General features: G+C 39.2%; 1 protein-coding gene across 1 annotated transcript in view; it reads right to left on the bottom strand.

Annotated features, from left to right (window-relative positions):
- Positions 1–1108: 1108 nt before the first annotated feature.
- The window catches only part of nars1 (asparaginyl-tRNA synthetase 1), a 35533-nt gene continuing 21482 nt past the window's right edge, over positions 1109–15159 (bottom strand). The window contains exons 10-15 of the mRNA XM_060935588.1: positions 10504–10703; positions 6544–6679; positions 5549–5662; positions 4907–5038; positions 2884–3015; positions 1109–1772 (exon numbers count right to left, since the gene is read on the bottom strand). Of these exons, the coding sequence (XP_060791571.1) occupies positions 1641–1772; positions 2884–3015; positions 4907–5038; positions 5549–5662; positions 6544–6679; positions 10504–10703 (846 nt within the window). The 3' untranslated portion in view covers positions 1109–1640. The remainder of the gene's footprint in view (positions 1773–2883; positions 3016–4906; positions 5039–5548; positions 5663–6543; positions 6680–10503; positions 10704–15159) is intronic.

Below are 15159 nucleotides of genomic sequence, written 5' to 3'. Positions count from 1 at the left end.
ATTTTCTCAGTATTACCATGCTTTGAACGGTTGAGCTAAGATTTGATACAAAGAGAAGATAGATATGTGTGGGTTTGACCCATATTATTTAAAAAAGTCAGACTTTTCTGAAGATAAAACACTTCTACCGACATCGAGTACCCAGATATCACGTTCTATCTGGTTTGGCTGCCGAAGAATCATGTCCGACCTTGGATGAAACATAGCCCATTTTCTGAGTGGGTGCCCAGTCTGGATTGTTTCTATCGTATAATTTTACTGGCGCTCCGACATGTTAAAATGATAACAACAACCGAGTGAACCACAAGAAGAGAGTGCTCGTTTTATATCAAAATTATAGGCTCCAGCTTGCCTGCGACCCTGTAGAACAGGATAAAGTAGCTAGAGATAATGAGATGAGATATTTTTGAGAGAGCTTTTGAATCTCACCTGAGATAAAATGATTACTGCAAACACAAGCTGTTTTGGTTTTAGCCTGTTAGATCAGCCCTGCCGATGTTGTTCAGACGTACTCGTCTCCTCTCCATACTAAGCGTCCGAGTTTCCTCGCCCTCTTTCCGAATCACGGACGGAATTCTAAAAAATCGGAACGTGCCACGGTCACGACTACTGTTGTGACCACAACCATATACAGCACGAAGATATGGCATAGCTAAAAGAATGCTTACAGCAGCAGAAAAGCAAAGAGAGTTGCGTAAGCGTGACTATATTTTGTATGGAATGTCGCTTGACCCCGCATTTGTATATCCACCAACATGGCTGACATCAGGGTTTCTATTTTGCTTTGACATCACTTGCAAGTCAAAGATATGAGCTGATATCCTAGTAGTAGAGTAGCCAATCAGAGCACGTGATTGCTTATATCTGGTGAATGTGGACAGAACAAAGACATTATTTTGTACACTAATGGGTTTGGGAGGGGACGGTGCTATAACTTTTTTGTAGTGGAATAAATACTGTAATAGACATGGATCTATTCTGTAGTATACTGTTGTACATGTACTCCGTTACCCTCCTTCTACAAGTATTTCATTTGTTCAGATAAAATAAATTTAGGCAGGAAAAAGAGTTGCATGTAAATAATTAGATTAACCCTGCAAACCATGGATGCTTTTATAATTGGTATACAGTAGTTTATTTTCTTGACATGAAACATAATACATATCAGTAGATCCCATTTTTGCGTAAAATCTGATGTCTGTGTTCTGGGAAGCATTTTGTCCCAAACATAAATATGACATCATCTCGGCCTTATTTAAATTTCCGACAAATTAATCTATTCAGTTAAACAGCATGATTACTTTTATCTATTATTTTTATGCTTGCTTTATTTTTCTGACCCAGAAGACAGAATCAATCTGATCCAAGGTCAGCACCAGGAAAAAGAAAATACAAATAACATTCAGATACATGAAGCATCTCGGACATTTATTACCCCACAGAAAATACCCTGAACAGAATGATTAGGCAATAATGAGACTACCACATATTACAACGTGATTAAATCTTTAAATATGGATGTGTAAATGTTGTGTGCCTTCAAAACGTATGTGAGAAGGCATTTAGGCTAGTTTTCTTGCGATCTGCTGAACAGACAGAGGAAACAGACAGAGGTTTGTGAGCATGTTTTCAGAGGACGTTCATGGCTTGCAGCGCTGGATGAAGCGTGGGTAGAGGCACACGTCTCGAATGTGGTGACGATTGAGCAGCCAGGTAAGGAAACGCTCAAGGCCAAGCCCGTATCCACCATGAGGACATGTGCCATACTTCCTCTGAAACACACACACACACAAAAAAAAGCATGTTTAGATACATCTTACAGTAGTCATGTTAAAATATATTAGTGTCATGGTAAAGCATACCAAAAACACACAATAAAGCAAGTTTTACGAAATGTTACAATAAAGCAGCTAAAGTATGTTACAGCATGATTGTAGTAAGTTGGTCATTTTAATGCATGTTATGCTTATTACTGTTTTAAAGATACAGCTGTGGTCAGAAGTTTACATACGCTCACTTAGATTATTAATTCAGAGGTGCTGAAACTTCCAAAATGTCTCTTATCTTGCCAAGACCGAGGTCTCTTCCTGTTAGTGATCATGATTGTCTACAGCTGGTAGCTTCTCTGTGCCTTCATAAAAAAGGGTTTGTTTACAGCACTCATTGGATTGACCAACACACAGTAAAATGGGAAAGACCAAGGAGCTCAGTGCAGATCTGAGAATGAGGATCATAGATATACACAACTCGAGAATGTCTCTTGGAGCCATTTCTAAACAACTGCAAATTCCAAGATCAGTTCAAACAATTGTATCCAAGTTATTGTGAGGTGTTTTATTCCTCAAATAACATTGCAGTTTGCCAGCAATTACTTTATTAATTAACGCACAACATATTTTACTTTTTATCCATTTATAGTTACTGTTAATATTATGCAACGTCTGCAAAAAGTCAGTTCTTGATATCACTTCCATTATAGCAGCTATAAAACTGTCATTCCTTCACTAGCCCCCCCGTTAACGAGACAAAAATAAACACAGCATGCCATGTTACCAAGAAATCGCAGTCATCTGTTCTGAACAGCTTTACTTGCTGGGACTGACACTGGAGTAATTACTCTGCCCACATATTTTAAATGACGTCTCTTTACAGACCGCATCAGCACATCCGTGATCGCTAGGCAAGTTCCTGTGTAAGCTGTTACTATAGAAACGGTAACATAAGAATGAGTGCATTGATATTAGCATGCGATCTGAATTACAGCTGGTGCTTAATTAATCAACATTTTGAACCACACTATACTCAAGTTAGAGGGATATCAGATTAAAGTATGTAACAAACACACTGGTTCAGAATACTTTTGTGCATATGCTGGACACACACCTGGTCAGTGTACCAATAGTAGGGAGTGGGGTCGATGCCTTCTCTCTTGTAGCCCTCCAGCAGCTCATCAGCATCCCAGATACGCATCGACCCTCCGACGATCTCCCCAACGTTGGGCATCAACACATCAACCTGCGTACACACACACAAAGCAGCAACTTTTCCGTTAGCAAAATATTCCAAATGTATTTGTATATTATACTGCAGGTGTTGCCTGCTTCTCCTTAACCCTCTGGAGTCGAGAGCTTTGCTGGTGAAGCTCAGCAGGTTTAGAATGAGTAGGTCATGTGTTTAAATAAATATATTCATGAGTTTTTCATCATACAAGCATGATAAAGATATTGACAGAAACTTTATACTTTCCTATGTGCCCACTGCCAAATAATAATATAGTTTTTTAAATTACCTAAATTAGATAAAACTTGTCACCTTACTCAGTCACACCGGAGTCGGAGCGCCCACTTATGCATTCATAAAAGACTATTCGCATGGTAACGGCAGGATAATCATTTTCACTCTTTGGGTTTCAATTGGTTTCTCTTTCACAGTGGGAACGCCCACCGTAAACAGGATAAAATCTGTCAGACAGAGTGTAGGCTATTTGGAGGTAAAACTTGTTACGAGATGGCATGCGGATTTTATGCACTTCGGATGATTCAGCACAGCAATTCAATTCAATGTTGAGAACTGCGACACTGATGATGAGCGTTGCCTTTTTATTAATTAATTAATTAATTAATTAATTAATTAATTAATTAGCCCTGTGATGACCTGGCGACTTGTCCAGGGTGTACCCCGCCTTTCGCCCGTAGTCAGCTGGGACAGGCTCCAGCTTGCCTGCGACCCTGTAGAACAGGATAAAGCGGCGAGAGATAATGAGATGAGAATTAATTAATTAATTAATTAATTAATTAATTAAACTTCGACTCGATCCAGCCAAAGATCAGCTAGAGTAAATGTAAACATTTCTTCTATTTCTTATGAGAAGATCGGCTGATGTGTGTGCGTTGTAGTGCATACACAGGAAAAATGACTGGGCAATTTTTCTAGAGTTAAAAGGATTTTCCTCAAAATAGTTAATTTTGCTCTATGTTGAGTTTCAAGAGTAAAATGTAGAGTTGGAGTAGGAGCAAAATTACAGACTAACTGTGTAACAGAGTTGGTTGTGGCTCTGAACTGGGTAAAATAGTACAAGAGTTAATTTCACGACACACTTTTCACCCGTAGTCAGCTGGGATAGGCTCCAGCTTGCCTGCAACCCTGTAGAACAGGATAAAGCGGCTAGAGATAATGAGATGAGATGAGACTGAATAGTGTCAAATACCAAAATAAAGCCAAATACCAGATAAATGAAGATGTTGTAAAATGCAGTTTTAGAACGATGTTTGAATGTGTGAAAAAAAACATGACCTTACCCATTGTGACTTGACCTGATGAGATTAAGAGTTAGCAGTGGCAGGGGTTTTCACTCTTCTCATTGAATGGAATTTTTTACTTTTCTCAAATGAATACCCCTCTCACTGCCAACCCTTTATCCCAAAACAATAGGCCTGTTGTTCAGGCTTTTTGTACTTGGACCACTGGATTGACAGATTTCATTCAATCAGATTCAGCATTCAATATTGGTAAGTTACCCACCCCGTTCTTAACTTTTTGTAAAATCTATAATCGTTCCATCGAATGTGTATGTATAATAATAATAATAATAATAATATTGGCTGGCTTTTTTCGTGGTATATCAGATATATTCCATTCAGCTAGCATGATACTGAACTCATCTTCAACTCGTTCAATATCATGCTGGCTGAATGGAATATATCTGATTGTGAAAATTGTAAAATAGCTTGTTACTTATGTACATACATATACTGTACATAAGGTACAAACTCACAGCCAGCCAATATTATTTAAATATGTGACTCCCTATACTGAAGTGTGACTTGTATGAGAAATATAACTTAAGATAAACTTATTAGCACTTGATAACTGATTAAATAATTTGGTTTATTCTCTTTTTGCTGACCGATTCAGTGAGGCGTCGATCCTCAGCACAGCGCTGCATGTAAAATGATTTAATCTCAGCTGGGAAACGACACAACAGGATGGTCTCGTTAATGGTGTCTGTCATCAGCCTCTCAGGGGCTTCGGGGATATCCTACAACAGAATCAGAGAGGGCGGAAAAACAAAAAGACCAAGTATGCTAAATTATATTTACATTAGGAATTACAGGTAACAGTAGGTATTAACAGTCATGGTTTTGACATCACACGAAAATCATATGAAAGCAGGCGTGTCAAACAATCAAACAAGATTATCCAGACTTCTTTCTTTCAAGATGTTTAAATAAACTCACAATTGTCGAATTTATATTTTTAATCTCCTTGTTGTCTTGTGTTTTAGTCAGTGGGAAAAAAAAGTGTTTTGTTCTTCAGTTTCTATTCATTCTTTGCTTGCTGATCACATTCATTCATTCACTGACGTTTTAGGAGTCATTCTACTTTTAATAACACCTGTTGCTTTGACTCCATGCATTACGTCTTTGCTATTTTTCATATCTGATCTTTTACTGTCCTTTGCTTTCCTTTAAATGTATGCATCTTGAGCAGTTCAAGTTTGTTATACAAGCTGTTGTGAAATTAAATTTCTCTGAACTTAAAGACAAACCTCTCCAAATTCGTAGTAGGTCCCATCCTCTTTTTTAATTTCGTGCTCCTTAAGCCACGTAATGGCATCAGAATAGTTCATCCTCTTAAACGGCCTCTTGGGGGGCTTGAAGTTCTACACACACATGCACACACACCAAAAATAGCTTGTTACTTATGTACATACATATACTGTACATAAGGTACGATTAACAGTTATTCCACGAATTTGAGTCGTACATGAGCTGATAGCCGATGAGGCGCGTAGCGCTGAGTTGGCTATAAGTCATGTACGATGAGATTGAGTGGAATAACTGTTTTATTCTATCCACATTCACTGGATTTTGAGAAACAAAGCATTTTTATTTTTTGCAAATTCGATAAATAAAAACTTTGTACAAAACATCCAACAAAATCGTTTCCGCTTAGAATGTAAACAAACCGGCGAAATGACAAAAGCAATTTGTGAAAAATGCTATAATAATAATTATTGAAAAAAAAAAAGATATATGTTCTTACCATCAAATACTTTTATTCCATATTTTGTTGCTTTTTATTTTTTTGGGTTTTGTTTTCGAGTAGAGTTTTTATTTCATCCTCGGTTGGTTCAGCAACATGCTCCACCATTTTGTTTTTCTCTACTCATGGTATATGAGCTGATAGGCTAGTAGTAGAGTAGCCAATCAGAGTGCGTGACTGCTCATATCCAGTTAATGTGGACGGAATAATAGTGTATAGTTACTCGTGAAATGATTAATCCTCATTGAGTGAACCCTATTTACAGTATTTATCCATTTATTATTTAAATCTGCATATGGCATGGTGCATCTTGTCCCAATTATTTTGACATCAAACTGCAATGGGACACAGGCACAGATTTTCACTTCCAAAATTATGTGTCATAGATAAAGGAAAAGATAAAGGAAGTTCAATCGAGTATAAACATTTTTACAGGCTTTATCGTATCACAACCGGTGCTATAGAGGTAAGGAGAGCTTGAGAGGTTAGAGGTCATACAGGGTTTAGGTCGTAGAGCAGCGGAGCAACAGGAGACTTCAGGACTCGATCCACCACATCACACACGAGATCCTCTAATCTGTTCAGCAGATCTTCAAAGGTCATGAAGGGGCACTCAGCTTCAATGTGAGTGTACCTGTGTTTTTTAACAGAAAGGAGATTCTATTATGTGTCACTAATATCGGTCCATTGTAGTCTGCTCTTACTGACTGAGAGCAGTACGGATAATAATAATAATAATAATAATAATAATAATAATAATGGGAATCAGTCACTAATAGTTAATGTTGTTAGGAGTGTACCGGTTTGGTCAGAAGTTTACATACAGTGACATGAATATCATCTTGGATATGAATGTCATGGCAATATTTGGGCTTTCAATAATTTCTTTGAACTGTTCTTTTTCTGTGTCAGAATGACTGCACAGCATACATCTCATCTCATCTCATTATCTCTAGCCGCTTTATCCTTCTACAGGGTCGCAGGCAAGCTGGAGCCTATCCCAGCTGACTACGGGCGAAAGGCGGGGTACACCCTGGACAAGTCGCCAGGTCATCACAGGGCTGACACATAGACACAGACAACCATTCACACTCACATTCACACCTACGGTCAATTTAGAGTCACCAGTTAACCTAACCTGCATGTCTTTGGACTGTGGGGGAAACCGGAGCACCCAGAGGAAACCCACATGGACACGGGGAGAACATGCAAACTCCGCACAGAAAGGCCCTCGCCGGCCATGGGGCTCGAACCCGGACCTTCTTGCTGTGAGGCGACAGCGCTAACCACTACACCACCGTGCCGCCCTGTACAGCATACATCTTTAATTAAAAAAAAAAACACCAGAATTTGGTGCACAAGTTTTAATTTTCTGTGGGTTTTCTGAAATCAACACAGGGTCAAACTGATACATACAGGGTCAAAGATTTACATACACTCACTTAGATTATTAATTCAGAGGTGCTGAAACTTCCAAAATGTCTCTTATCTTGCCAAGGCCGAGGTCTCTTAACTTCCTGTTAGTGATCATAATTGACTACAGCTGGTAGCTTCTCTGTGCCTTCATAAAAAGGGTTTGTTTACAGCACTCACTGGATTAACCAACACACAGTAAAATGGAAAAGTCCAAGGAACTCAGTGCAGATCTGAGAAAGAGGACTGCAGATATACACAACTCCGGAATGTCTCTTGGAGCCATTTCTAAACTACTGCAAATTCCAGGATCAGTTCAAACAATTGTATCCAAGTTATTGTGAGGTATAGTCACTTTGCCAAGCCATTTTGCTTCAAGAAAACCCAAACTGTTACCCTAAGCTGAAAGGAAATTGGTTTGGATGGTCAGGAACAACCTGGGAACCACCATGGCACAGCCCTGCCATGAACTGGAAGCTGATGGATCACTGTCTACAGTTTAGATCACCATGGACTAAGAGGCTGCTATCCAAGAAATAACCCCCTGCTCCAAAATAGACACCTTCAAGCTTAACTAAATTTTGAAGCTGACCACATGGACAAAGAAAAAGCCTTCTGGAGGATAGCTGTATGGTCAGATGAGACAAAAATTGATTGTTTGGCCACAATGACCACCATGTACAGAGGGACACTGTACCAGCTGCTGGTGGCAGTAGGATCATCATGCTCTGGGGCTGTTTTGCTGCCAGTGGAACTGGTTCATTGCACAAAGTGGATGGAATAATGAAGAAGGAGGACTACCTCAGAATTCTTCAGCATAAACCATCAGAATCTTGAACACGACTTGGGAGTTACAGCAGAACAATGAACCCAAACACACATCAGAGCTGGTTGTGGAGGATAAAGCAGGCTAACATTAAGCTTAAAACAAGTCCTGACTTCAACCCTATTAAAAATATATGGACCGTGCTTATAAGTCGAGTCCATGCCAAGGAAAAATAAATAAATAAATAATAATAATAATTAATTAATTGAACTCTACCAATTCTACCATGAAGAGTCGTGAAATATCCAACCAGAATTCTGCCAGACGCTTGTTCATGGGAAACAAAAATGTTTGGTCAAGGTGAATCTTGTGAAGAGACATTTTATCCAAATATTAGGTGTGCTGTATGTATAATTTTGACCCTGTGTATATAATGTTGACCCTGTGTTGATTTCAGAAAACCCAAAGAAAATTAAAACTTGTGCACCAAATGCTAGTGTTTTTTTTTTATTAAAGATGGATGCTGTACAATCATTCTGACACAGAAAAAGAACAGTTCAAAGAAATTACTGAAAGCCCAAGTATTGCCATGACATTCACATCCAAGATGACATTCATGTCACTGTATGTAAACTTCTGATCACTACTGTACATGTGTTTCAGATTGAAGGAAACATTCCAAAGCAAAGTGTGTGAACTGGATATTCAGACATCTTTCATGACACTTTTATATAATAATTTAAAAAAAGAACAGCTGCCAGTGTGTGTATGTAGTGAAAATTCATTATGTCTGATAATTATAACTATTCTTTTAAGTTCGTTTCTTAAGACACGTATTTTTAAGTAGGTTACCTCGCTTGTTGACAGTTTCGGCGAACACTTCCGCCTTCTTCAAAACAGTCACCAGATGTCGAGTGGTGACGTGCCTTATCAGCTGATGTTACTCTATGGAGGCGTGAACGTCCCGCCCAATTTGACAGGTAGTCCACGCCTCCTGCTGTCAGGTCGCTGCCCCAGGACTGCGCTCCAGGTATGTGACAGCGCGTACGCTCCCTCATCCCGGTTCATGGTCCTCTGCGCCCGCTTACGTATCTCCACTGCCTCCAAAATCCAACGCTGATATCTATTCTCTTCAGCGCGAATGACTCTGGCCTCTTCCCAATTCATTATATGATTTTGTCGTTTGCAGTGGTCTGAAATGGCTGATTTTAAGTTTCCTTGGTGTGCTTTTTCTTTTTCGGATCTTGTGAGTCTTTTTGTTGTTTCTTTTTCACATTCTAATTGGTGTTCTTTCCTGCGAGTGTGGAAGCATCTGCCCGTTTCACCAATATAGACTTTATTGCATGAACGGCAAGGGATTTCATATATGACATTGCATTTATTGTCCAGTTGTATTTTATCTTTGGGGTGAACTAGCAGCTGTCGGAGGTTCTTGTATGGTTTGACCGGGGTGTTGATGTGGTATTTCCTCATGGATCGTTGGATGCGTTCTGTAACTCCTTTTATGTATGTTACCATTACCATACATAAAAGGAGTTACAGAACGCATCCAACGATCCATGAGGAAATACCACATCAACACCCCGGTCAAACCATACAAGAACCTCCGACAGCTGCTAGTTCACCCCAAAGATAAAATACAACTGGACAATAAATGCAATGTCATATATGAAATCCCTTGCCGTTCATGCAATAAAGTCTATATTGGTGAAACGGGTAGATGCTTCCACACTCGCAGGAAAGAACACCAATTAGAATGTGAAAAAGAAACAACAAAAAGACTCACAAGATCCGAAAAAGAAAAAGCACACCAAGGAAACTTAAAATCAGCCATTTCAGACCACTGCAAACGACAAAATCATATAATGAATTGGGAAGAGGCCAGAGTCATTCGCGCTGAAGAGAATAGATATCAGCGTTGGATTTTGGAGGCAGTGGAGATACGTAAGCGGGCGCAGAGGACCATGAACCGGGATGAGGGAGCGTACGCGCTGTCACATACCTGGAGCGCAGTCCTGGGGCAGCGACCTGACAGCAGGAGGCGTGGACTACCTGTCAAATTGGGCGGGACGTTCACGCCTCCATAGAGTAACATCAGCTGATAAGGCACGTCACCACTCGACATCTGGTGACTGTTTTGAAGAAGGCGGAAGTGTTCGCCGAAACTGTCAACAAGCGAGGTAACATACTTAAAAATACGTGTCTTAAGAAACGAACTTAAAAGAATTGCCTGTGTGTGTGTGTGTGTGTGTGTGTGTGTGTTTTTGTGCTTGACTCACTCAGCCAGGTGTCTGCGTGTACGAGACTGCTCAGCGCGATATGATTGAGCAATGCAGAATGTGTCTCCCAGCGCTGGGATACACGTCTCCAAGTAAAGCTGCGACGACTGGGTCAGGTACGCCTGCTCTCCAAAATAATTCAGATTGAAGAGGGTGGAGCCGCCTTCCACCTGAGTCTGCACCAGAGTGGGCGGAGTGATCTACAGAAATGCACACACACACACACACACACACACACACACACACACGTCTCAATCAATAGTGTCCAAAATGTCTGCATCGTCCCATGCTTGTTTTTATTTCACGCTTCTCTTTTTTTGTTAAATGTCTCAAGCTTTAAACAAGGAAAGATAATACCCGAACCAAAGCACCATTACTTCATATCTCAATTCATCCAAATAACCTGTTGAGCATAAATAAAGTATAAATAAACTGATTTAATAGTCAGTAGAGTACGTTAACCTCTTCCAAATATTGCTAAAACAATCACTGTTCAGACACCAGTTTACATTAAATCATACCGTACTAGCATTAAAATTTGAAAACATAATTTCAAATCATCTCAAGATCATCGAGACCTTACCCAAACAGAAACTGTTCTTTTAAAATCTCTCCAAAACTGCTAAATGTCAAAACTGTAGGCACGCAACGATTATATCATGTGACGATAAATTGCGATACATAGTTATTAGAATTCAAATTGACTAAATAAAAAAATTAATTACAATTATTATCAGGCTGTGCAATCTTAGTTTATCTTGGCCATAATTGTGCTGTTTAGATAGCAGAGGGCGTACAATAGCAGGAATGACCATGACTTCACATGGGGTGGAAGTAACACAGCTCTAACGACACAAAAAAACAGATCTAATATGGGAAAACGCTGCTGTGCACAGATTTAACAAGAAATCGGAGCTCTCTTTTTACAGACTGCCGAAAGCTAAACAAAAAAGAAGACAAACTGGAGGTAGTAGAAATGTTAATAAAAGTTTAATAAGAAAAGGCCTATTTGTTATTAACGGTTTTCATTTTTAATAAAAGGAATATTTCAGTTAATAGGCTATTATATTTTACGCCAATCTTTACAAATGTGGGGAAATAATTATTGCTGGTTATGAAGAAAATGAAAAAAGGTTGTTTTTTATTTAACAAAAGGAATATTTAAGTTAATAAAGAATAGGAAAAATAAATGTTGCTTTTTTGTTGTAATAAAATTTCTTGATTTAATATATTCTTCAAAAGTATCGGAGAAAAATCAAATCATGAACCCAATATCGTGAATCGAATCGAAACGTGACGACTTTGTTTGCAATAGATGTCACTTCCAATAGTGATCCGCTTCATTACATATTCAGATTTCCAGCTGATGGGCAGGCATCGTATTTGTTTACAGTCGGTTTGCAGTAGTTTCTTATGTTTTGCCTCCAAAGATGCCAGATTGCTGCTCTGTATTTGGATGTTCAAACCGATCAAATCGAGAAAAAGACAAAAGGTATTATAGGATACCAAAAGAAGTTGTGCACAAGGGTGAAAGAATGAAAAATCTCTCAAAAAGATGCTGTGACAAATGGCTCGCAAACCTTTCACTGCGTTCAAAAGGAACCAAGAGTCCATGTGTTCACAGTGATCATTTTGTTAAAGGTATATATATCAACTTTATGTACCTAAAATCAAATCTTCTAATATTAAATGAGTTTTCTTGTTTTGGATGTCGTAAAAAAAAAAAAATGTTGATGAAATGATGAAACTACAGTGGTGCTTGAAAGTTTGTGAACCCTTTAGAATTTTCTATATTTCTGAATAAATATGACCTAAGACATCATCAGATTTTCATACAAGTCCTAAAAGTAGATAAAGAGAACCCAGTTAAACAAATGAGAAAAAATATTATACTTGGTCATTTATTTATTGAGGAAAATGATCCAAGATTACATATCTGTGAATGGCAAAAGTATGTGAACCTTTGCTTTCAGTATCTGGTGTGACCCCCTTGTGCAGCAATAACTGCAACTAAACGTTTCCGGTAACTGTTGATCAGTCCTGCACACCGGCTTGGAGGAATTTTAGCCCATTCCTCCGTACAGAACAGCTTCAACTCTGGGATGTTGGTAGGTTTCCTCACATGAACTGCTCACTTCAGGTCCTTCCACAACATTTCGACTGGATTAAGGTCAGGACTTTGACTTGGCCATTCCAAAACATTAACTTTATTCTTCTTTAACCATTCTTTGGTAGAACGACTTGTGCGCTTAGGGTCGTTGTCTTGCTGTATGACCCACCTTCTCTTGAGATTCAGTTCATGGACAGATGTCCTGACATTTTCCTTTAGAATTCACTGGTGTAATTCAGAATTTATTCTTCCATCAATGATGGCAAGCCATCTTGGCCCAGATGCAGCAAAACAGGCCCAAAGCATGATACTACCACCACCATGTTTCACAGATGGGATAAGGTTCTTATGCTGGAATGCAGTGTTTTCCTTTCTCCAAACATAACGCTTCTCATTTAAACCAAAAAGTTCTATTTTGGTCTCATCTGTCCACAAAACATTTTTCCAATAGCCTTCTGGCTTGTCCACGTGATCTTTAGCAAACTGCAGATGAGCAGCAATGTTTTTTTGGAGAGCAGTGGCTTTCTCTTTGTAACCCTGCCATGCACACCATTGTTGTACAGTGCTCTCCTGATGGTGGACTCATGAACATTAACGTTAGCCAATGTGAGAGAGGCCTTCAGTTGCTTAGAAGTTACCCTGGAGTCCTTTGTGACCTCACCGACTATTACACGCCTTGCTCTTGGAGTGATCTTTGTTGGTCGATAACTCCTGGGGAGGGTAACAATGGTCTTGAATTTCCTCCATTTGTACACAATCTGTCTGACTGTGGATCGGTGGAGTCCAAACTCTTTCGAGATGGTTTTGTAACCTTTTCCAGCCTGATGAGCATCAACAACGCTTTTTCTAAGGTCCTCAGAAATCTCCTTTGTTCGTGCCATGATACACTTCCACAAACGTGTTGTGAAGATCAGACTTCGATAGATCCCTGTTCTTTAAATAAAACACGGTGCCCACTCACACCTGATTGTCATCCCACTGATTGAAAACACCTGACACTAATTTCACCTTCAAATTAACTGCTAATCCTAGAGGTTCACATACTTTTGCCACTCACAGATATGTAATATTGGATCATTTTCCTCAATAAATAAATGACCAAGTATAATATTTTTGTCTCATTTGTTTAACTGGGTTCTCTTTATCTACTTCTAGGACTTGTGTGAAAATCTGATGATGTTTTAGGTCATATTTATGCAGAAATATAGAAAATTCTAAAGGGTTCACAAACTTTCAAGCACCACTGTAGTTTGTAGGTCGACCTTGACTGAAACTCGATAGTTTATGTATTTTTTCAGGTTGTCCAATGATGTCGATTCATAAGTCTGAGCTATGTTTAAAATGTCATGAAATAAAATCTAAGTTATCGTTGCAAAAATGCCTACAGCAGGTCCGACTCGAATCGCATACTACACTTCGGTTTACACTACTCACCCTCGCAAAAATAAGACAATTATTGTCCTTTAGAACAGTGTTTCTCAACCACTGGGCCTAATGAGCTGTGAAGCGCCATTTAGTGGGCTGTGACATTTTTTTCAAGTTGATTTTTTACTCGTCGTAGGGTACAATTGCCGGATTGCATCTGATGTCACGTCTGCCTCATTAAGCTACGGTCACACTACAGTTCATGATGCTTTACAATGGGTTATCAATGAAAATGAGGCATTTTGATGGCGATATACATGTGAGCTAAAAGTTGTGGTCACACAGCAGGTGAACACTTGACTGTCACACCTTTGCACGCTTGAGCCTGGCGCAGCTCGAGTGGCCGCACTCGCTCACAGAGCACGTTGTGCATGCTTGGGACCCAGTCATTACAGGAAACACCTGATACTGATTTGAGCGCAATCAGCACGCACAGATACGAAGCTGTTTTCACAGAGACTTTGTGAAGTATTATCATTATCACTGTCACGTTTGTTTCTAGCCATGTTTATAACGCTGTTTAAATACTCTGCTCTCTGTTTCATTTTTGTAAATATTACGCCTGCTAATAAACACTCTTCCTGCACGTAGCTCTGTCTCCCACCATCTATCTTGTAGTGTCCTGATCCCCAGATCTTTAACCCAGCCACACATAAAAAAGTTCCACATTTTCATCTGTGTCCCCGTGCAGAACAATGTCTGCAGCACCAGGTAGTTTGAGATGTCGGGAAAATCAACGGATGGATAGTTTTCCAACTCATTGGAAAAATCCTTCTTTGTTAAGGTGTAAGGACCTAATCCCATTGAGTGCTTTCTATATCCACTTCTTGGTTTTTGTTTGCTGGACACAAACATGGCAATCAGTTCTTGTGTTAATCGCCCAGACTCCACTTTTAGATCATTAATCCCTGTTGAGTGAGAATGTCCTGCACGCATGGTTTTATGTTTGCTTCTGGCACATCTATACAGTTTTAAATACAATACCTACAATTAAAAACAGTTTGTTTTTATTGCATTTATTTAATTCCTGGGCTCCCGTCTGTAACAGGGAGTGATATTACATCCTTTTAATACACTTTACAACACATTATTAGATTATAATAGAATAGATGAGACAAAAT

Source organism: Neoarius graeffei, chromosome 12, assembly GCF_027579695.1.
Source record: "Neoarius graeffei isolate fNeoGra1 chromosome 12, fNeoGra1.pri, whole genome shotgun sequence".
Taxonomy (NCBI): domain Eukaryota; kingdom Metazoa; phylum Chordata; class Actinopteri; order Siluriformes; family Ariidae; genus Neoarius; species Neoarius graeffei.
Note: the sequence above shows the minus strand (reverse complement) of the source record. Positions and strands in the feature narration are given on the sequence as shown.